The 22423-nt window shown below is 27.4% G+C and overlaps 1 protein-coding gene across 8 annotated transcripts in view; it reads left to right on the forward strand.

Moving 5' to 3' along the window:
• Positions 1-5583: 5583 nt before the first annotated feature.
• Positions 5584-22423, forward strand: part of LOC145191069 (multiple epidermal growth factor-like domains protein 8) — a 30153-nt gene continuing 13313 nt past the window's right edge. For 2 of the 8 annotated variants that reach the window (XR_016444907.1, XM_090066519.1), the window contains exons 1-23: positions 5760-5853; positions 5974-6210; positions 7506-7666; positions 8281-8493; positions 8718-8892; positions 9020-9111; positions 9252-9453; positions 10010-10196; positions 10432-10577; positions 10863-11159; positions 12140-12681; positions 12787-13002; positions 14474-14704; positions 14920-15011; positions 16488-16616; positions 16944-17051; positions 17136-17204; positions 17308-17469; positions 17631-17785; positions 18069-18285; positions 18561-19152; positions 19316-19627; positions 19885-19983. Coding sequence is in view for 7 of the 8 variants with exons in the window: in XM_090066519.1 (XP_089922645.1) it covers positions 6048-6210; positions 7506-7666; positions 8281-8493; positions 8718-8892; positions 9020-9111; positions 9252-9453; positions 10010-10196; positions 10432-10577; positions 10863-11159; positions 12140-12681; positions 12787-13002; positions 14474-14704; positions 14920-15011; positions 16488-16616; positions 16944-17051; positions 17136-17204; positions 17308-17469; positions 17631-17785; positions 18069-18285; positions 18561-19152; positions 19316-19627; positions 19885-19983 (4560 nt within the window). In the remaining variant the exon portion in view is untranslated. The other 6 variants (XM_090066518.1, XM_090066520.1, XM_090066517.1 and 3 more) reach the window with 6 other exon arrangements.

Genomic DNA, 22423 nt, shown 5'->3' on the forward strand with positions numbered 1-22423 from the left:
GATTAATTAAATATAAAAATCTGCGGTGAAGTAAGAACTATCGTTAAGTGACAATGTAATTAAAAATGAAAACTTATTAATTTGTTTGTTTTAGATCAATACAATTCTCCTACCACAACTCTAATTGTTGCAGTAGTATTAAATCGATCAACACAAATATATATTTAAATATATTCCCTAATGTTTATTAATTCTTTAACAATCAAAACAATCCTAACACATTAATTTAAGCATCTTAAAATAAATACGTTTGATAAAAACATCTTTTTCCAAAACAAACAAAAAAAATTTATTTTTTCCAAAATAAGAAAAACGCATTCATTCATAAAATATAAAAAGTCAAAGAAAGGTAAATTTTTTATGAAGTTATCGAAACCTTCGTTGAAAACTGTGAAAAACATGTTTTTCAACTTCAGTTAGTAATATTTTATTGAGGAGAATATTGTGGTGTTTATGCATCAGGTGAGGGTGGTGGGGTGTAGGTACACTAACATTCAAAAGTTTGGGGTCACCCAAACAATTTTGTGTTTTCAATGAAAAGTCACACTTATTCACCATCATACGTTGTGAAATGAATAGAAAATAGAGTCAAGACATTGAAAAGGTTAGAAATAATGATTTGTACTTGAAATAACATTAAACTTTGCTTTGGTCAAAGAATCCTCCATTCGCAGCAATTACAGCATTGAACAGCTTTGGCATTCTAGCTGTTAATTTGATAAAGTAAGCTGGAGAAATAGCACCCCACGCTTCTAGAAACAGCTCCCACAAGTTGGATTGGTTGAGTGGGTTTTTCTGGCGAACTATACGGTCAAGCTGCTCCCACAACAGCCCAATGGGGTTCAGATTTGGTGACTGCGCTGGCCACTCCATTACCGGTAGAACACCAGCTGCCTGCTTCTTCTGTAAATAGTTCTTGCACAATTTGGAGGTGTTTTTAGGGTCATTGTCCTGTTGTAGGATGAAATTGGCTCCAATCAAGCGCTGTCCGCTGGGTATGGCATAGCGTTGCAAAATGGAGTGAAAGCCTTCCTTATTCAGATTCCCTTTTACCCTGTACAAATTTCCCACCTTACCAGCACCAAAGCAACCCCAGACTGTCACATTACCTCCACCATGCTTAACAGATGGCGTCAGGCAATTTTGCAGCATCTTTTCATTTGTTCTGCGTCTCACAAACGTTCTTCTTCGTGATCCAAACACCTCAAGCATGGATTAATCCGTCCGCAACACTTTTTTCCAGCCTTCTTCTGTCCAATGTCTGTTTTCTTTTACCCATCTTAATCTTTTTCTTCTGTTGGCCAGTCTCAGATATGGTTTTTTCTTTGCCACTCTGCCCTGAAGCCCAAAATTCCGCAGCCGCCTCTTCACTTTAGATGTTGACACTGGTGTTTTTTGGGTACTATTTAATGAAGATGCCAGTTGGGGACCTGTGAGGCGTCTGTTTCTCAAACTAGAGACTCTAATGTACTTATCTTCTTGCTTAGTTGTGCAACGCGGCCTCCCACTTCTTTTTCTACTCTAGTTAGAGCCTGTTTGTGCTGTCCTCTGAAGAGAGTAGTACACACCGTTGTAGGAAATCTTCAATTTCTTAGCAATTTCTAGCATGGAATAGCCTTCATTTCTAAGAACAAGAATAGACTGTCGAGTTTCAGATGAAAGTTTTCTTTTTCTGGTCATTTTGAGCGTTTAATAGACCCCACAAATGTGATGCTCCAGAAACTCCATCTGCTCAAAGGAAGGTCAGTTTTGTAGCTTCTGTAATGAGCTAGACTGTTTTCAGATGTGTAAACATGGTTGCACAAAGGTTTTCTAATCATTAATTAGCCTTCTGAGCAAATTAGCAAACACATTGTACCATTAGAACACTGGAGGGATAGTTGCTGGAAATGGGCCTCTATACACCTATGTAGATATTGCACTAAAAACCAGACATTTGCAGCTAGAATAGTCATTTACCACATTAGCAATGTATAGAGTGTATTTTTTAAAGTTAGGAAAAGTACAGTGCTTTTCCTTCAAAAATAAGGACATTTCAATGTGACCACAAGCTTTTGAACGGTAGAGTATTTAGGACTGCATTTAAATAGAGTTTGTTTAAGGTAAAAGTTCCCTTAGACATTCGCTCATCTGTTTATCGTATCTTAATTAAAAAAAAGATAATTGTTAGGAGTAAACATCTTATATTGGGCAAAAAAACTACCTCATACTCAGTGCCAAAAACAACTTTACTTAAGCAAGTTAATCAAGAAGTATTTAAGGAACAAAAAAAAGGTTGGCCCACTCTTTTTGATAAAAGCTTGGAGGACCAGTTAGAAAAATAAATACTTAATTGCTGTAAACCATTTTATGGTATAACACCATAGTCATCGCAAAAAGCTTTTTTATAATACTGGTAATACTTTTTCATGTATACAGCACCTTCCTGTAGTCAAGACTTCCATTACTCTACGAACTCCTGAAGCTACGTCACTTAACCGAGTAAAAGCTGTAAAACCGAGTAAAAGTATTAAACACTATAAGTTAAAGTGTTTTGACCAATCAGAAGTCCTCCAATTGAAGCACAGTTCAGCTGTACAACGTCAAAACACAGTATCTGTATTTTTCATAATTGGATATGAAAATGATTTTGCAAAGTACGTTAGGCCGCCAACTTAACTTCATATTTATCACTTGAAACTTCATACTATGAAGCTTCAAGTGATAAGTATGAAGTTAAGGAGGCAGCCCAACGTACTTTACAAAATCATTTTCATATCCAATTATGAAAAATACAGATACTGTGTTTTGACGTTGTACAGCTGAGTTTTCCTAGTTATTTTATCTTCATAATTGCAGAAACAAGCGTGAATATTGTTTAGAAAATTTCTAAAAGTTTTGCTCCAGAAAGCTTAAAGCAAGTAGCAAAAGCGACCATTGAAGAGCTTTCAAGTTGCAAAAGCAACAAATGGAGAGCTTGGTGTCAAGGCAACTGTTGTTTATGCTGTCATTACTAATGGTAAACATGTACCTCGAATATTTACTTTCAAAAGATAGAGAATCAGCAAACTGTAGCATAAAAGCCAAAATAGCGAGATCATTAATACGGTTTCTGATTCAAGTTGGATAAATGTGTCCATATTTGATGATTATCTAGAACACTTCATTTCTTTTACAAAACCTATTAAAAAAGAACCAGTCTTGATAATATAAGATAATCACGAATATCACTTTAGCTTGGGAGCATACAAACTTTTTCTAGAACACAACCTACATGGTCTTTCCTTGCTACCTCCTATTACCTCTTATTACCTTACTTATTACCTCTTATTACCTTACTTATTACCTCTTATTATCTTGTTTATTACCTCTTATTACCTTACTTATTACCTCTTATTATCTTGTTTATTATCTCTTGCTACCTTGCTAATTGTTAGTGGATTTAATATCAATTAGATGAAAAACAAGCAAGTTGAGATTAAAAAAAGAAAGTTCAAACGAAAAAGTTCACTAAAACTTCATAAACAAAGCCGCAATTTTAGGGTAAAGTAGTCAGAAATTTGAAGAGAGTGTTCAAAGCAAATAAAGGTGTTTGTTTTCTGTCAGCATGAGCTCATTTTTCAGTTTTTGCTGGTTGCAAAAATTTTCCTTACAGTTTTTGTTGTATGTAGTAAAATAAATGGAATGTTAAGTTGAAATCTGTAATTAAATAAATGTTTCAAATCAGTTAATTGTTATTTATTTAGCCTGATATCCCTTTTTTAACAATACGATTAAGGTCTGAATGTGAAACAAGAAACTGATGCCAGATATGGTTTCAGATACCAAAAATACTTTATATTTAGCTGCATTTGTTTAAATAGTTTTTGCAATATTTTTTTGCCTGTGTTATTTACCTATGTTATTTACCTGTGTTATTTGCGTCAAAGTTCACCTAAAAAACAAGATATAATAGAAATAAATGTTTGGGTGGTTTTCTTATTATCACAGGTTTACCCCCTGTAATCTCCCATTAAAAGCCGTAAATCGCTAGGGTCCGCTTACATGATTTTAGTTGTTTTGTTTTTGTTTTTTTTTTCGTTTTGGCAAGTTTGAATAACTTTTTTCTTTTTTAACATTTTTTGAGTTCTACTGAATTTATTAGTTAATGTCTATTTATTTTATGTATATTTTTATTCTTAGTTAGAGACTTCCTTTTATTTATTTCTTATTCATATGGATTATGTATGGCTTTTACGATTTCTTTAAAAGTAGCATGTTGTTGTCTGTCGCAAATATATCTACTAAAACTACACTACAGTATATTTAACGAAATTTTATGAAAATATTCTGTTCCTTTCCTATGAAAAGAAAATTGAAATGTTAATTTAAACACAAGTATTAGCTCATGCACATTTCAAAAGAACATCTGCAGTTACAAAAAACTATTTCAAAATTACATAATTGTATTAAGTAGTTTAAGGTAGTTCTTAAAATCACCAAAGATTTATTCAACACTTGTTAGGGTTTGGAGTCTTTCGAAATATTTTTTTGTGAATTAGGGAAACGGTTTCTATGATACTCAGCCAACCAAAAAAGATTGTGATTCTTTGTCTCATTTTTTGTGATGGATTTGTTAAGTCCTTCATTTCTAGATGTTTGTTGAATATAATAAAAAGCTTGAATATAATAAAAACAGCTTGAATATAATAAAAACTTCTTACAGCTTGAATTTAATAAACTCAGATGAAAAGTTCATAAATAGTTAATATTCTATATGAAGGCCCTTAATTTCAAGGCAAGAAGTAATAGGCAGAGGGATTGAATTCTATCCAGACATGCTTAATAATGTAGATGAGGTCTGGTTGTAGGCTTTCTCTCCATTACTCTGTTCTTTATGCAATCCCAACAATTTTTAATGACATTTAAATCTGATGAGTTGCAAGGCCATCCAGTTAGTAGCTGAAAAGTATGTAGTAGCCCAAATTGTCATTTTTTACAACCATAAATTATGCACATTTTCTTGAATTATTTCAATATTATTTTATCATCATTATTGTTTATATTATTATTACAATATTAATATTATTGTTTTTACTATTACAATTTTAATTATTTTAATTATTATTTTCATTATTACTATATTTGTTTTTACTACTATTTTTATTTTTTCAATTATTAATATTATTATTATTATTATTATTATTATTATTATTATTATTATTATTATTATTATTATTATTATTATTATTATTATTATTGTCATTATTATTTTTATTATTATTATTATTGTTAATTTTTTTAATATTATTATTACTATATTACTTTTGTTTTTAATATTTTTATTTTTACATTTTTAATATTATTATTTTTGTTTTTGTTATTTTTATTATTTTGTTTTTATTATTTTTATTACTATTACTTTTGCTTTCATTATTTTTATTTTTTATTACTTTATAAATTCTTAAAAATTGTTATCATCAAGATAAGTTCTTAAGAAATCAATCAAAAGTCAAAATTCAAGGCTATATACTTATTGCTGAAATTACTTACATTCAGTTGAACATTAATCTTTAATTTTTTTTTTTTTTTCTGTTTTTTAAAGTCGTAATTTAAATTTTAATCAGTTATGCTTCTATAGAACATTTTTTTGCAGAAAAGTTTTTCAATATAAATGAAAAATTTATAAATAAGTATGTTTGATATAAAAAAGGTAAAATGTTGCTCAAGTATTTTTACCAAATATCTTTATGTAAATATATTTCTTGTGACTTTTTTTGTGTTATTGTCATTTCTTTGCAATTTCTTTAGCTTAAACAAGATTTTTTGACATCTTAGATTTATATTTGCAACCTTTTTGATGCAGGTACAAATGTGATTCATTATTTTTATCAGGTGCCTTTTTTTTTTTTTTTTTAAAGACACTCATTATTGGATATTTCAAATAAAATATTAGTGTAATAATTCCTCTTTATCTGAAAAGTTAAATATTATTTTTATACAGTTCTTGTTTAGTTTTCAAAATGAGAAAATTGTTCAAAAGACTAACAGTATGGAAAACAAAATGTGATTGTCTTCTATAAGCTGCCATGATTTGCTATTTATATGTATACTTTATGATAAGTTCTATTAATTCTTTATCATTGAGCTGCCTCAATAATCGTAAAATATTGACAAATGAGACAGGTGTAATAAAATTAGAATCATTAAGCGATGATGAGAATGCGCATTGTGATGAATGGCTGATCCAAGGTATATACATACATACATACATACATACATACATACATACATACATACATACATACATACATACATACATACATACATACATACATACATACATACATACATACATACATACATACATACATACATACACACATACATACATATACACATACATACATACACACATGTATTTAAATTATGTGTGTATATACAGTGGCATGCAAATGTATCTGGCCAGTGACAGTTCATACTCTAGTTTAATCTAAAAAAAGACTAGTGATTTATAATTACTAAGATAATTTAGTATGAGATTTAGAAAATAAAATAATATAGAAAAAGAGTATTACTTATGTTTGTAAATTGATTTATTATTACAGTTGTTATATTTACATGTACAAAAGTTTCCAGCCACATAGTATACAATTATTTGGTAGGATGTTCAAAGATGTATTTACAGATAATAGCGTATTGAATGTTTGCATTTAGTTCATAAAGTGTTGTGAGAGAATAAACATGGTTTAACATGCAAATCCAAATTCGTGAGGGAGTAATAAAATTTTTAAAGGAAGGAAAATCTTCTTGTGAAAATACTCCACTATTATCAATATGTAAATCAACCATGAACAATATTATTGTAAAATAATGTTGTAGATATGGTTTAAAAGATTTTCTTCATAGTGAAGACCAAGAAAAATGTCTAAAAAAATGTATGTTTTATCATTAACAGAAATCAACCAAAATAGCACGCAAGCTAAATGATGAAAAACCTTGCTACTTTTAGTTGCAGTAAGTGACAAGAAGACAACATAATGTTGGACTTTTTGGTTTTATAGGTATTAAAAAACCATTAATCTTGTATTAAAAAACCATTAATCTGGTGTCTACTTCCAATTGTAAAACGTAATGGAGGAAGTGTGATGACTTTGGGAATTTTTTCTGCACAAGGAGTAGGTCCATAGATTGACATCAATGGAATTATGAACTCTGCTGCAAAGGATATGGGAACAAAGTTAGTTATAGAACATGGGCTAGTGATTTTCCTTGAAGTAAAAGCGGCCAGAAATGTTTGCACATGTAAATATAACAGTTGCAATTATAAATATATATTTACAAGCAAAAATATTATTCTTTTGCTATACTATTTTGTTTCCTATATCTCATGCATCTCATAATAATTATAAATCATTAAACTTTTTTTAAATAAATTAGAGTACAAAATGTCATAAACCAGAATTTTTTGCATGTCACTGTGAAATCGTTTGAGTTTTAAGGTTATTTATTATATTTATGTATAAAAATCTTTTTTTTTTCTGTAGGAGAAATCGGAAAGACAATTACAATTGAGTTTTTATTATTTAATACTGAATTTGGTTTTAACCTCTTATTTGTATTTGATGGAAATTCTTCATCATCAAAATTAATTGCTTCAATGAGTGGATTTCAAAATGGTGTATCCTTTACTAGTACAACTAATCAGGTCAGAAAAGTCCTACCAACATATGAGTTATGCTTGTTTTCATTAACTAAATAATTTTCTGCTCCTTTGGGACTTTATAAATGTTTTGTTCTAAGGCATTTGTTTTGGTAAAATTGGTTGATGTCATTACCTGATAAAGTTATTTCTAAAATCTAGATACATGTCTTATAATTATATACAGACTAAAAATTTAGTCAAATGTCATTTCGATTAACAGTGATTTTTTAAGTGAAGTTCATTATGAATGTTGATGAGTTATTATTTAATCTCTATGGGTACATTAAATAAAGAGGGAACTTTATAATAGTTGCTAAAATGTATGTGATAAAATCAAAAAAAAATTTTTTTTTTAGTTAAAAAAAAAGTAATTTTTAGCTCAAGAATAAACTGAGTGATGAAAATAATAGATTTTATAGATTCACAAATTTCTATAGTTTCATCAAAGATTGTTGTTAAATATCTTATAAAAATTCTTTCAAGGTTCTGTTTTTTAACTTAATAAAGTTTATATAAATAAAAATCAATTTGTTGAGCTCATCCTCTTAATTCAAAGTTCTGACTTAATTATAAAGTTACATGGCGTTAAAATGTTTTTTTTTTTCAATTTATTTTAGATGTATTTATACTTCTATTCTGATAGTTCAGCGTATGGAAATGGTTTTCTACTCAATTATACAATTAATTCATGTCCAAACAACTGTTCCAATAATGGTACTTGCTCAGTAGGAAAATGTAATTGTCTTGAGAGTAAAAACTGGATATCTTGTCAAGATAAATCTTGCCTTAAATATTGCTACAAGATTCTTGGTTTTAATGAATGTGATGAGGTTATTGATTATTTTATTATTTTAATTTTCTAGATAATTTTATATGTATATATATAAAACTTAGATAATTATATATATATATATATATATATATATATATATATATATATATATATATATATATATATATATATATATATATATATATATATATATATATATATATATATATATATATATATATAGTTTTTGGTTCTGTATGTATAGACAGTTTGTACTTTAAGAAATTACTGAACTGCACATGTGGGAATGGTTTTTTTGGTGAATCTTGTTCAATACCTTACAAGATAAATGATGGTCTTAATTCATGGTATACAGTATCTACTGGATCGTCAGTTTTTAAGCCTCGATCAAGTCATGTTGCTGTCTACATTAATAATAGCTTACTTGTTCATGGAGGTATTTTGTTTTAATTTTTATAAAAACTTTCTCTGCTTTTTATATTAATGTATTCTGTTACTTTATGTTCAATAATTAGTGATTAAAAATATTTAGAAAAAATTGTTTGTTTTTTTTTACATTTGAGGTTTCACAAGTGATGGTTTGTCTGACCAGCTTTTGTATTACAACTTTAGTTGGAATCAATGGGCAGTTGTTGATGTAAATGATCCAAAACCGGTACGGTAAAAATATTTAAAATATTTCATTATAAGAACTTTATCTACAGGGTAACTTCACATAAGTTTAATTTAAAGTTTTTATTTCAGCATTTTAGTGTTTGCAGCTAATAAAGCCTAAAAACTATTTTTCCTTTATAGGCTGCTCGCTATGATCATGCTGGTGATAAATTTGCTGAAGAAGCACTTGTAATTTTTGGTGGTGAATTAGTTGATGGAAATTTCTCAAATGAACTTTGGTATTTTAACACTAAATGGAAGCTTTTAAGTGATAGTAAAATGGTTCCTGGTCTTGCAGGGCACACTCTAACTGTTGTTGGATGGAAGATTTATATATTTGGAGGTATGGAAAAATTATTTAAAAAATAATTTTGTTGCTTAATTTTCTTTTACTTATGGAATATTTATTTTGGCTATCAATTGCTATTGTAATTCTTCTTTACAAAAATGACTTGTGCAGGTATTGGATTTCTTGCATTGACTACATTGAATCATGCACAAACTACGATAATATAATTTATGTATTATAGCACATTTTTATGGTAAAAAAAACAAAGATTTACTCCAACAGTTCATTGTTAAAAAATTTCGTGAAAGAATTGAAGTTCAAATTGTTTGTCAAACAATATCTTTTTAGTTAATTGAAAGACTTTTTTAAAAAGACTTTTTCTCTTTCTTTCATAAAGGTGTACATTATAACATTAATCAATCTTTTTTATAATCACTTTTAATAAAAAATGAAATTTTTTAATAATAAGATATTAAATATATGAAAAGTGTAACAGAAGCTTTTGTTTCTGTGGATAATGAAATTTTAAGCTTGATATAGAAGTGTTTTTGATATTAATCTATGTTAAGTTTTAAGAAGTTAAAAAATAATATACAAATAATATTTTTAGGGCGAGTTTTTGGGGACAAAATATCTTCAGCTATGTATATATACTGTTATAACTCAAGCACATGGAAAGTTATCCAACCAATGAAAGCATTGCAATCAAGGCTGAGACTAGTTGGACATTCTGCCAATTATTACCAAGAGAAAAACTTAATTGTGGTATATGGAGGACTTCTTTATGTATCAAGAAAGTATGTTTGTAATAAAAAAATTTGATATTTTTTTTACTAGTGTTTAACAAATTTTTCTACATTTAAGCAAAGTTTATTATAAATAAGAACTCTAGAAGGTTATCAAAACTTCAGAATGAAAAGATTTTGAATAAACATTTCTTGATTTCTCTTAAAAACAATTGTTAAATGGTTTTAGATTAAATTATATTTGTGACATAAGATAAAACTTTATTGTATCATTTTTGAATTTTAGTGCTCAAAGTATAGTTTCACGTGACATACTTGTATTTGATATCAATTTTAACACATGGATTGTATGGCCAGATTTATCTCAAAATCCTTCACCTGCTCTTACTTTTCACTCTTCAGTTATTGCTGGAAGCCATCTCATTGTACATGGTAAGGTTTTTTAAAGAAGAAAATTAAAATTTGTTAAGTGTTATTTAGTGATATTTTGCTGCAATTTTTTTTTTTTAGGTTACTTGATGTTTCTTAGCATGAATCAATTTTTAAAAATATTTAGCTTTGAAAAGTATTTGACCTAAAATATGAATATTTAACCCTGTTTATAGCGTCTCAATAATCCAATTTTACATGTGTATTATGACCACCCAATTTTCTACACTTTTTTCTACTATTTTAAATATTTTTTGGAAGATATTTATTACTTGTTCAATTTTTAAGGTGGATGGCTTTCAAATGCTGAGTATGAGCCTTCTAATGAAACATACTTTTACAACCTTGACTGTAAGTCATGGACTACCTATTCTCTGAATAATACTTTGTATACACTTAAAAAGCGATATCTTCACACTGCTTTGATGATGAATAAGCAGACAATTCTTATAGTTGGAGGTTTCAATGGGGCTTTTTTATTAAATGATATTCAAGCTTTCAAGATCCCAATTGAAGTCCTTTTTTTAAGGACAGATGGTGTGTGGGTTACTGGCTTTCATTGTATATTGTACTCTCAAGATAAAGGTTTGTTTTCATATACAAAAATATCAAAGTTCACTGGTATTTTTCTTTAATGCAAAACCACATTAATTTACTTTTTTTTCTATTATTTATTGAGTTCTGAACATTTTATTAAAATAGAGTTATCTTATATGCTAAGAGTGCAATAGATTGTTTGCAAACAAAGTATGAGAGGTGGTTTGTGTTCTTTCTGCCCCTATCTACCCTCCTATTGCTAAGTATAGGCAATTCAGGATAACTCTGCTGGATAATATTTTTCAGGAATTAACTTCTAGTTACAGATTTTTAATCAGGAAGAAAAACTAGTAACAAGACTTAAAGAAGTTAACTTTTTCCATGATTTTTTCGTTTGTTAACCAGAGTAATTAAATTTTTATTATCAGTTTCATTTTGAAAAAGGCTTTAGCACATTATGCATAATTAGTACTATTCTTTGAGTTTCTAAACTAATACTGAATAAGATGTTATAAATAAAAAAGTTCTATTTCAAAAATTTAGTAAAGTTTTAGTCAAAAAATTGATTGTATTTATTTTATCATATAGAATGATTAGGTATGTGGTTACATGTAATGATAACAATTGTTTATTTACATTAAAAATGTAAATAAACAATTGTTATAATCAATGTAGTTTTGCATTTTAGTTTAAGTTATATTGAGGTTTCTATTTTTGAAGGATCTTTTTATAATTTTTTGGTAAAGAGTTTGTGGGAACCGCAAACCTTTAGTTTGTTAATATTTAGTATTAACTATTAACCACAAATTAGTGTTTATAAAGTCAACAACTTTTACAGAAGCATTTCTTTACAAACATACCTTAAACTAATTGTAAAAGATTTTTAAAAATGTGCTTTATTTTTTGAATTCCTGACAGTTTTTAGACTATAATTAGCTATTATTAGTTGTATAACAATTATGTGCCAATATTTTTTTCACAATTATGTACTAGTTCTTGAATGACCCTTATGTTAATAAATATTTTAGATAAATGTCTTTCTGATCCTTCATGTATTTATTGCTCAACTTGTCTTCCTAATCATCAAGAAAAAAATTGCTCAGATGCAATACTGAAGCCATATCAGTGTCGTGATCAATGTACAGTTTTATCTACTTGTGAGGAGTGTACCATGTATGACTATTGCAATTGGTGTACATTAACAAGTTCATGTCAGTATAAAGAAAGTGCTGTTTGTTTTCAAGAAAAAACTTTGTGGTGGGGTTCAAGCAAAGGAGTTTTAATTAATACAACAAGCAAATGTCAAGTTTTTGATGAACCTCCAGGAATTAGTTATGCTTACTACTTGAAGCCAGAAAATTTTGACTATCCTGACTTTGTTAAAATTTTGTCTGATGGAAAATCCATTGTTTATAATGTCACGTCAAAAGCAACTTTGGTTTTAAAAGGAAGAGTTTACCCTTTTTTTCGCTTTTCCAATGCTGATCTTACTAACCATAAAATTTTGCTTCGTGGAAAAAACATAAATGCAACACTAAGTTTATCAGATACAAGCAATGCTTCAAAGTTGGTAAGGATGTTATCATTCAAAAACACTTTATTTTTATAATTTTGTAATTAATATTAGTGTGATTGTTTATTTTTTATATGATCCAAAATGTTTCCTTATTATCAGGTTGAGGTAGTTTCTTTACCATTTAATGATGAATACCATGAGGCTGCAGCTGTAAAGAACCCTATTTTTCTTTATGATCAAAATGATCGCTTTCAAACACAGAAATTATGGTACAATCTTGAATTGAAGGCAGACTTAATGAAGCTCGGTTCTGATCAGTATGCTGCTATTGAAATTCAATGGAATCATACAGATAATAATTATTTTGCACTCTATGTAAGATAATTTCTTCACTTTTAAAAAGTTATTTGAAGACACTGTAGCTGTTACTTCAGAATGATAATTATAACAATTTCTCAGCTGTGCAGTTAAATATTAGAGTTTTAAGTTAGTTTTAAAACTGTAAATTTTTTTTGCTTATAAAAAAAAGTGAAAAATAAATATTATAATGAGTTATATTAAAAACATTAGATTTTAGTTGTTATTATGACGATGGACACAATGTTATAGTCTATATTTTTACAGAAGCCTACAAATCTCTTTTGTCCTATCAGAAATAATTTATTGTAACACTTTTGAGGCATTGGCTAAAAAATCCAAATTAGTTTAGAAGTCAAATTCAGTTTCTATGGTAACCTTCTTTCTCTTGTTTAGTTTTCTATGATGAACATTAAATAAGTTATCAATAAATTTTTATATTAGTACACCTAATGCTCCTCTATTACTTCTATTTTAATACTAATATTGCAACCAATTTTTAATCAAGCATTCCAAATGATGTTCATATTACTTTTTCTTCCAACATTCAATTGATCTCTGATTAGCTGCTTCATTAAATGTAGAAATTTTTATGTTTTGTAGAAAAGTATGAGTCCTTACATATAATACTAATAACTGAAATGATAACATATACCAACAATTAACTGCAGACTTAGATAACATGTACCAACAACTTATATATAACTGATATGAAATCTTTTCAGTTATGTAAAAGTTATTGGTATATGTTATCTTTAGTCTGCAATTACTAAATATGCTTGAGTAAAAGGATTTAAATACTTTTTTAAATATTATTTAAGCAAGAGGGAAACAAGACCTATATATATACAATATATAATATTTGTTTTTGTTAAATGTTTAATATTAAGTATAAAATCATATGATTAGTTTTGAAGTATAAAAATTTCATTGCTATTAATATATACATAATTTATGATAATTTACAATAACTAAATAATTTTTGAAAAAATAATGCTTCATTTAATGCTCTATCAAATGATACATAGTTTTAAAATTAGCCATTTGTTTGCAAAGTTATTGAGACTCTAGTTAATGAAATGCTGAACATATGATTATTTTTTAAGGATCTATAGATTTAACTATTCAAATTGATTTAACTTTATATTCAACTAATAAATTTAACTATCCTAACTTTGATCAAATTGTTGAACAATTTGCTAAAAAAGCTATTTTTAAGAAATATAAGAAATTAAAGAAAAGTGAAAAAGTTGAAAAATGGATTGGATTAGCATTATGAAATTACTTTGAACCAACTATGTAAATTCATGGTGAAATTTTATTATTTACCTGTGTTATTCTTTTTAAAATAACCAATTTAATAACTTTTATTTTTGTTGAAATGTCAAAATATTTAAAAATAAAAAAGGAATTTTTTTTTTTTTTAAGTAAAAAGGAATATAAATAATGTCTTTCTATCTAGTTGCTCTTTTCTTTCAAATTTTTGTAGCCTATACCAAGAAGTTATTTGCAGCCATTTGAAACATCAAACTGTTCACAGTATTTAACTTGCTCTGCTTGTGTATCAGATGGATATTGTGGATGGTGTGACAATATGCTGTCCTGTATTCCTCGCAGCAGTTGGCTAATATGTTTTAACTCATCAGCTGAATATTTGATTAGGAGCCAAACTCAATGTTTTTTGTGCAGTCATTATTTTGATTGTGAAAGTTGCAAAAAGGTCTAATTTTATTTTCCAATGTTTCAGTTTACTAAATAGAATTTTTAACACCTTCATAGAATTTTTAACAATCCCATTAAGAATTATTATAAAATAATACCTTTACGCATTTTAATTTTTTTCCTTATATTAAATTCTTTTTATTTATAAAATAACTTCAGTAAAAATTGTCATATGGTTAACACTTGTTTTGAGTAACTTTTTTGCTCTTTCAGAATTCATTTTGTAATTGGGATGATAAAATATCAAAATGTGCAAGAAAAGAACTTGTTATGTCATCATCATTAGAGTGCAGCTCTTGTATTAAGTAAGAAATTGTGAAATTTTAATAGTGAAAGTCTCAAAATTTTAATACTTAATTTGCACTGATTTAATGTTTTAATTGTTGATAGCTTAGAACAACTAAACTTTCCAAATTATTGCCTGGTGATACTGAACAACTTAGAAAACGTTAAAAATATGAAAATACTAGCAAAAAACAAAACTGTAACTCACATGAAATTTTTAACTTTTTTTTTGGTAGAACTAGTGTGGAGTCAGAAATTGTTTTTTGGCAGTCAGTTTTTTTGTGTTAAAAATTATGCGCAGAGGGAATGCTAAGTTTCTTGATAAAATGTGTTTTCTTAAAGGTCATGTTTTATTTTTAAATATTATATTTTAAATATTTTTGTAGGCATTAAACATAACATTTTAAACATTTTTTCCCACTAAACTTTAAACATAGTAAAAGCTCAACCCTAATGCTTAACAAAGCTTAATGGGGTAGATAAGCTAAGGCCATGTGAAGGTGAAAGTTTGTCTAAAGTGGACACTTGTGGACATCTGTTTTATTTAGAATACTTTTAAATATTTTCAGTTCACAGAGAAAAATTTATCAAAAATCATTACAATTCATATAATAAATTGCAGTACAATACATATCAAGTAAGTTGCATTAAAATAAATATTAAGTAAATTGCAGAACAATCCATATCAAGTAAATGAATGTTTCAACTTTAAAGTTTAATACTTAAAGTAAAGTTGCATTTTATAAAATTTAGAGAAAAGTCTATGGAATACTTTTTTGAAATCCCTTCAATAATTTGCTATTTGTTTACAAAAATACTTTGGCAAGCCTTTTTGTTTTGGAAAAACACTTGTGAGCCATTTAAATTTATCTTTGAATAAGATAATGCATTTGCATTAAACTGCAATGATACCTAAAGTTACATATTAGTTTATTTGTGTGATGATTGTTTAGCTTTAAATTTGATAAAGCAGGAAAATACATTTTTGTAACTTTTTCCCTATTTTTTCTAAAGGGAAAAGCTGCTTGGAGAAAAAGCTTAATGTAAGTGCTGTTTCCAAAAGTTTGAAAGTTTTTCAACATTTCTGAAAAGTAAGATGGCTTGTCTTTATTTTATGCAAGTTAAATTGCAATTGACTTCTAAATTTAAAAAAGACTTGCAACCTGTTACATTTTTTCACCCTGGAAGTAACAGTAAACAAACTTTCACCTGCATGAGTCTTAATTAACTTAAATTTTTTATTCAACAAATTAAAGAAATAGTAGAATGAAACTTGTTAAAAAAACAGGATTCTGTCAATATTTGTGATTGCAGAAAAAACAGATGCAATTAAAGTTTGAAGATGATTGTCATTATCATTTTTTTATGATTTCTACAGAGATTAGTATTCCTCTTGTTAATTTAAAGTAAATTCATTTGATAATTTTCTTCTTTTCTATATTTAGTAGCACCTGGGAACTCTGTATTCACTCAATGTTAACAATTTTTCAATTTAGCCAATCATCTATAGAAGATTGTTTAAACAAACTAACCTGTGTATGGTGTTCTAAAAGAAAAAAGTGCATGCTTTACTCTCAAGTTGCTGTTGAGAATAAATATGGAGAATGCCTAACTGTATATTATAGGTAGTTAATAGATAGTTTTCTTAAAAATGATGAATTTTAAGCTTGTGATAAAATGAGTCTAATAAGTTGAATCAATTTGAAAATTATTCAAAATATTTTCTCGTTGATCTATGGGCTCATGTAAAAAGCAAGTACCAAGATAGGTTAATACAATAAATGTAATTCTTTTTATATTTAAAATATTATTTTTGCTTATTAATTTTAAGTAAAGTGAACTTGTAAGCTTGCTATTGTGAATGAGATCTAATTTTAAACAACTTTTTTTACTCAGTTTTACATTTTATGAAAAAAAAATTTTCACCTCATAGCTTTATAAAAACTTCTTAGATATTTAGCTCCATTACAGAATTGTACCATGTTAACATCATGCTCATCATGCTTAAAAGCTTTTCAATGTGGTTGGCTTTATGATCTCAATGATCCAAGGATAGGGTGGTTAGTTATTGGCTTTTTTCTTTCTACAGCTTTTGATTCGGTTTTTTATGTATTTTATTTTTAATTATGACATAATTTATTAAGTTGCGTTAATGGAGATTTTTCTGGTCCAAATGATGGCGACCTTCAAAATGTTCCTGTTATGATCAAAAGGTTTACTATTTTTAGTATCAATTTTATTTTATTTTTTTTAATTTTTAAACTTGGCTTTTTGACTTAACAATCCTGTTTTTAAACAATCCATTAAATTTTTTAGTGTGTCATCATGGAGCTATGAAATCTGTCCTGATATCAATGAGTGTAAGCTAGGTATTTTCTTATGTGTCAACAATTCCATCTGTGTCAACACTTTGTATTCCTATGAATGTATATGCAATGAAGGTTATATTGGTGATGGAAAAGTAGAATGTAAAAAAACGTAAGGACTAATTTGAACATTAAAGTGAATCCTGATTAGTATCTGAATTTGAAATTTAGATTTTTACTTTAAGAAATCATCAAATAGATGATTGATTAAAGTAAAAATCTAAATTTCATTTGATTTTGGGCTCAAAAGAAAAATGAAATTTTTTGTTTCAGATGCTGGCATAAATGTGTTCAAGGAATATGTAATGAAACCACATATGAATGCCAATGTAATTTAGGTTGGACTGATTCTAGTTGTTCTGTAGATTGTGGTTGCAATGGCCACAGTACTTGTTTTAGTGAAGTTGGCATATGTGATCAATGCCAAGGTAACTTTCAAATTTTGACTTTTAAAGGATGCTAAAAGATCAGACCTGCAGATTTTTGCACTAAGGCTATTCTGCTAAATTCCTGTAAAATCGTTTTAAAAGCTGAATCTTTATTAAATATTACCTTTGAAGCTGAGACTGAATCTGAAGTGTTTTTTTTTTATTGATATAAAAGATTGTATTATTTTTTGGAGATAAATATCTTGTCATAAGAATTTCCAGAGATTTTCTAGAAACCAAGGTCTATGATTAAATTACAATGTAATATTCTTGATGCCTTTAGAAAATACTTCTGGAAAACATTGTGAAATTTGTGAGGAAGGTGCGTATGGAAATGCTTTAACTTCTGTTGGATGCAAGAAATGTGAGTGCAATGGTCATGGAGATGCTTTTCAAAATTACTGTAGTTCTACTGATGGTATATGTTTTTGCTTGCATAATACAGTTGGTAATAAATGTGAACTTTGTGAACCTGGTTTTGTTGGTGATCCAAAAGATAAGTAAGTTTTAACTAATTTTATTATTTACCTTCATAACTTTTATAATCATTTTTTAAGCAACAAATCTTTTGTAAGTATTCATTTAACAAATTGTATTAATGTGTGTGTCAGTAAATTTTTAATGAGTCTGAAAATCACAATTTTTTAATTTGACTATAGACCTTGTTTTTCTTAAAAAGTTTTCCATTTTTATTACCATAAATATATCATTTTAAAAAAAAGAGTTGGTTTTATTTTTTGAAGTATTGCTATTAAAATATTTCTGTTGCAATTAGTGGGATTTGTTATGTACCATGTAAGCGATCCAGCATCATCTCTAATTCATACTCTGGTTTATTAAGTCCTTTTACAAATGAGTTTCCCTTTTCTGACTATACAACATGTGTTTGGTTAATCTCTACTCGTAATTTTACACATAACGAATATATTTATTCTGATCCATCACAGTTCAATGAACGAATATTGATCAGTTTACCACATACCAACTATCCTACTTCATGTTTTGAGTCTCAACTTACAATTTATGATGGAATTCCGTATAATCCCAGAAATCAAAAAGACTTCTTGATGTCATCTTTTAAAAACCTTGGCAGAGTGTGTGGTACAAATATTGAAAAAGTTTTTCAATCGTCCACTGGTATGCTATCATTGGTGTATGAAGGAAAGCATTTAACTTTTAAACAAGATGCTTCAAATTTTCTCATTAAATTTAAAATTTTAAAGTGCCCTGATTATTGTCCATCACCATATGTTTGCAGTGTACTGGGGGTTTGTGCATGTCCTGATGGTTTTTTTGGTGACTCTTGTGAATATGCAAAATGTCTAAATAATTGCAGTGAAAACAGAAATCAAGGGATTTGTATCTTAGTGAGTTTTATATATTTGATTACTTTATGAGTTACAGTATTTAAAATATCATATATTAAATTATGTTATTGTATAATCTGTATATAAATCAATCCAATAACTGTTTTAGATTATTATGTGCATATGGTTACAGATTACTAAATTATTAAAAAAACCTTTTTAGGACGCTTATTGTGGATGTAAAGCAGGTTTTACAGGAGAAAATTGTAGTCAGATAGTTTCCAGTTCTCTTTGGCAAATGTCAACATTGCACATTTTTTCATCTGCAGGAAATTTCTTAGAAGATGAAAGGTTTGGTGGGACTTTAGTTAACGATCAATCATTTTTGTATATGTTTGGTGGTAGAGACTTTAGAACTCTCAAGTCTCCAGATGTTTTTCGTATTAACATAGTAACAGGGTTCAGAGAAAAACTTGTTTTCACTGGTAATATTCAACCATCAGGTCGATATTTTCATTGTTCTTTTCTTTATAAGGTATTTCTTACTTTTTTATTATTTTTGTTTTTTAAGTGCATTCTTCTTCCATTAAAATTGTCTACTAAATTTATTTTTTGAAGAATTGAGCAAATAAATGACCATTTAATTAATGCATGACCAATTAACATTAAAAAAAACAACTACAAATTGAGAAAGCTTTTATTTGGTTTTGCAATAAGAATTCTCTTATTGTAAACTTTTTGTTTACAAAGATCCTTTTTAGCCATTAAGAAAAATTCTTCATTTAATTACAGCAAAATATGTATATATATGGTGGTATTACAACTAATTACAGTCTTTCTAAAGAGATATGGAAGTTCAGCCTTCTAACAAATAACTGGACTGACTTAACTGTAAGTTAAATATTATTCTTTTTTTTATGTACATTTAATTAAAAAGATTTAGGAATCCAAAACTAGAATGCTATAAATATTAAAAAGAGCTAAAACATCATATAAAATATATTTAAGATAATGGTCAATATATGAATAATTTTAGTATAATATTTGATAAATCATTATGCTTAAAATGGTATTCAATATACAAATATATCTATGATAAAATCCAGTATATACTTAACAATATGTTTAAAGTAATTTTATAAAATAAAAAAATTGGAAACACATTTGGAGTTTAATGGTCATTATTTCAACGATATTTTTTCTTTACATTTTTCTCTTCAAAATAAAGTTGATTTTTTTGCTAATATCATTATTACCCGAAAAAGATTAGAATTATTATCTTCCAGGTATTTAAAATAAATTAAATGCTTTGAATTCAATTTGAAATTCTTTTTTTTTTAATTTAAAAAATGTTTTTCAAATTTTATTGTTTCATAATGTAATAAAAAAGTGTGTAAAATAATTTTGTCCTGCATTTAAGCAATTGATTTATTTGTCAGTCAATGTATATATTACTTAGTTGTTGTTTTACTAATTTGTCTTTTTATTGTGTGCAACTAGAAATGTTACTACAACATTTAAAAATATATCTGTAAAATGTTGCCCTTTATGTTCAAATAACTTTTTTATGTCAAAATATTTAATACTTTTTTAGGGGTTAGACCCTCATAGTTCTTATTGGGGTTTGACCACTCAAGAAACTGGATATATTAGATATAGTAATATGTCCAGTCTCTAGAGTGGCAATATGTATTTGTTCTATAGTACTAAAAGTTAAAATATCTTAAACATTTTTTTAAAAAAAAGCCTGTCAACAATCAGATAAGCACAGCAATTTTTATAAAACCTGTTCTATTTTTATTATTTTTTTTTTTATTGTTTTTTTTTCTCTCTGACCTTTAGAATTCTCTCAGCTTATCAAACATTTTCCTAATAATACGTAGTTGTGCAGAACCTCATATGACCATGGCCTTACCAGATAAGTTTTGGTATAAAAACACTGAATTAGACATTCATTGGTGGTTTTATTTCAAAAACGTCCCTCAAGAAATTTAAAAAATTTTTTTGAAATTTTGGACTCAACAATTTTTGGGTTCAAAAATTTACTTTTTTAAAGTTAAAAGGCCTGAGGATTCATCAAAAATAATTTTGTAAATTTTATGTATTTTTGAGTAAATCATAATATGAAACACAATTCAGTGGTAATAATTGAATGATGAATAATGCAATACAATCACTTGTTTAATAAAATAAACTTTAAATTGACTTTCTCAACAATTTTACCCTTTTTTTCTTTCATAATTTTAACTGCTTGTATGACACAAATATCACTTCCTTGTGTTTAAATTGCTATGTTGTCCTATTTCAATGTTTTGTAAAAATTGTGTGTGCTTTCTTGTATTTCTTTAAAAAGCTGGACTATTTTTCATAATTGTCATAATGGTCACTGAATTAAATTTTAAACCAAGTTCCACAATCAATTTACAAATTTCATTGAGCAGTTCACATTTGTCTGAGAGTAGTACAAAAGGAAACAAGGTATAAATTGCTCTTTATATTGCATTACTTATATTAGGTAATGTTTTAAAGATGATAAAAAAAAATATAGCATATTATTGATAATATCAGTAGCCATTTCCCAATTGTTATAAAAGCTGCATATCATCGCACCATTTAATACTTTTATACCACTTCTTTGAAAGTCATTTTTAAATTTGCATAATTGTAACACTTGAAATATATCACATGGCTTGCATAAAATTATATGATATATTTGGAGATATATTTCTACCAAAACGTAGTCCATTGAATGCCTTAACATCCAATAAACTAAAGTATTGGAATGCCTTTTTCTTTAAATTTTTAGTGCAGCTAAATAACCTTCGTGGTTAGTGCAGCTAAATAAACTTCGTGGTTCTAATTTTTTAATGCAGCAACTTGGATCGGAGCTCAATTTTCATTTTTAAGATTTTCTTTAGAGTTGTTTGCAAACTCTTGCTGATTTACAGGAACTTAATATGATCTGTTTTACTAGTTGAAGTGCAGTTTTTGTAGTGGGATATTGTTTTGTTTTTCTTACTTTAGCAAGAGGATTAACACTGTCAATAGTATAACCATATTCATTATTATGATTATCAGAAGTTTCTGAAGATGTTGATAAATTAGATGCAATTAAAGATGCTACATTTTTGCTAGATGAAGGAAGACATACTACTGCTTGAGGAATTTTGTGCAACTACTTTTGATGGATACATTTTTACTTGTGCTGTTGTTGCATAATCAACTTCTCCTTGTGATTTAATCTCCATTTCATGAAATTGTTTATCTTCATTTCAGAAACTTTTGCAAATCTTTATTATTGTACAGTATGTAAAATAACTTACAGTTTAGT

Source organism: Hydra viridissima, unplaced genomic scaffold (genome assembly GCF_058129835.1).
Source record: "Hydra viridissima isolate aposymbiotic clone 2 unplaced genomic scaffold, HvirCarnegie_v1 scaffold_11, whole genome shotgun sequence".
Classification (NCBI taxonomy): domain Eukaryota; kingdom Metazoa; phylum Cnidaria; class Hydrozoa; order Anthoathecata; family Hydridae; genus Hydra; species Hydra viridissima.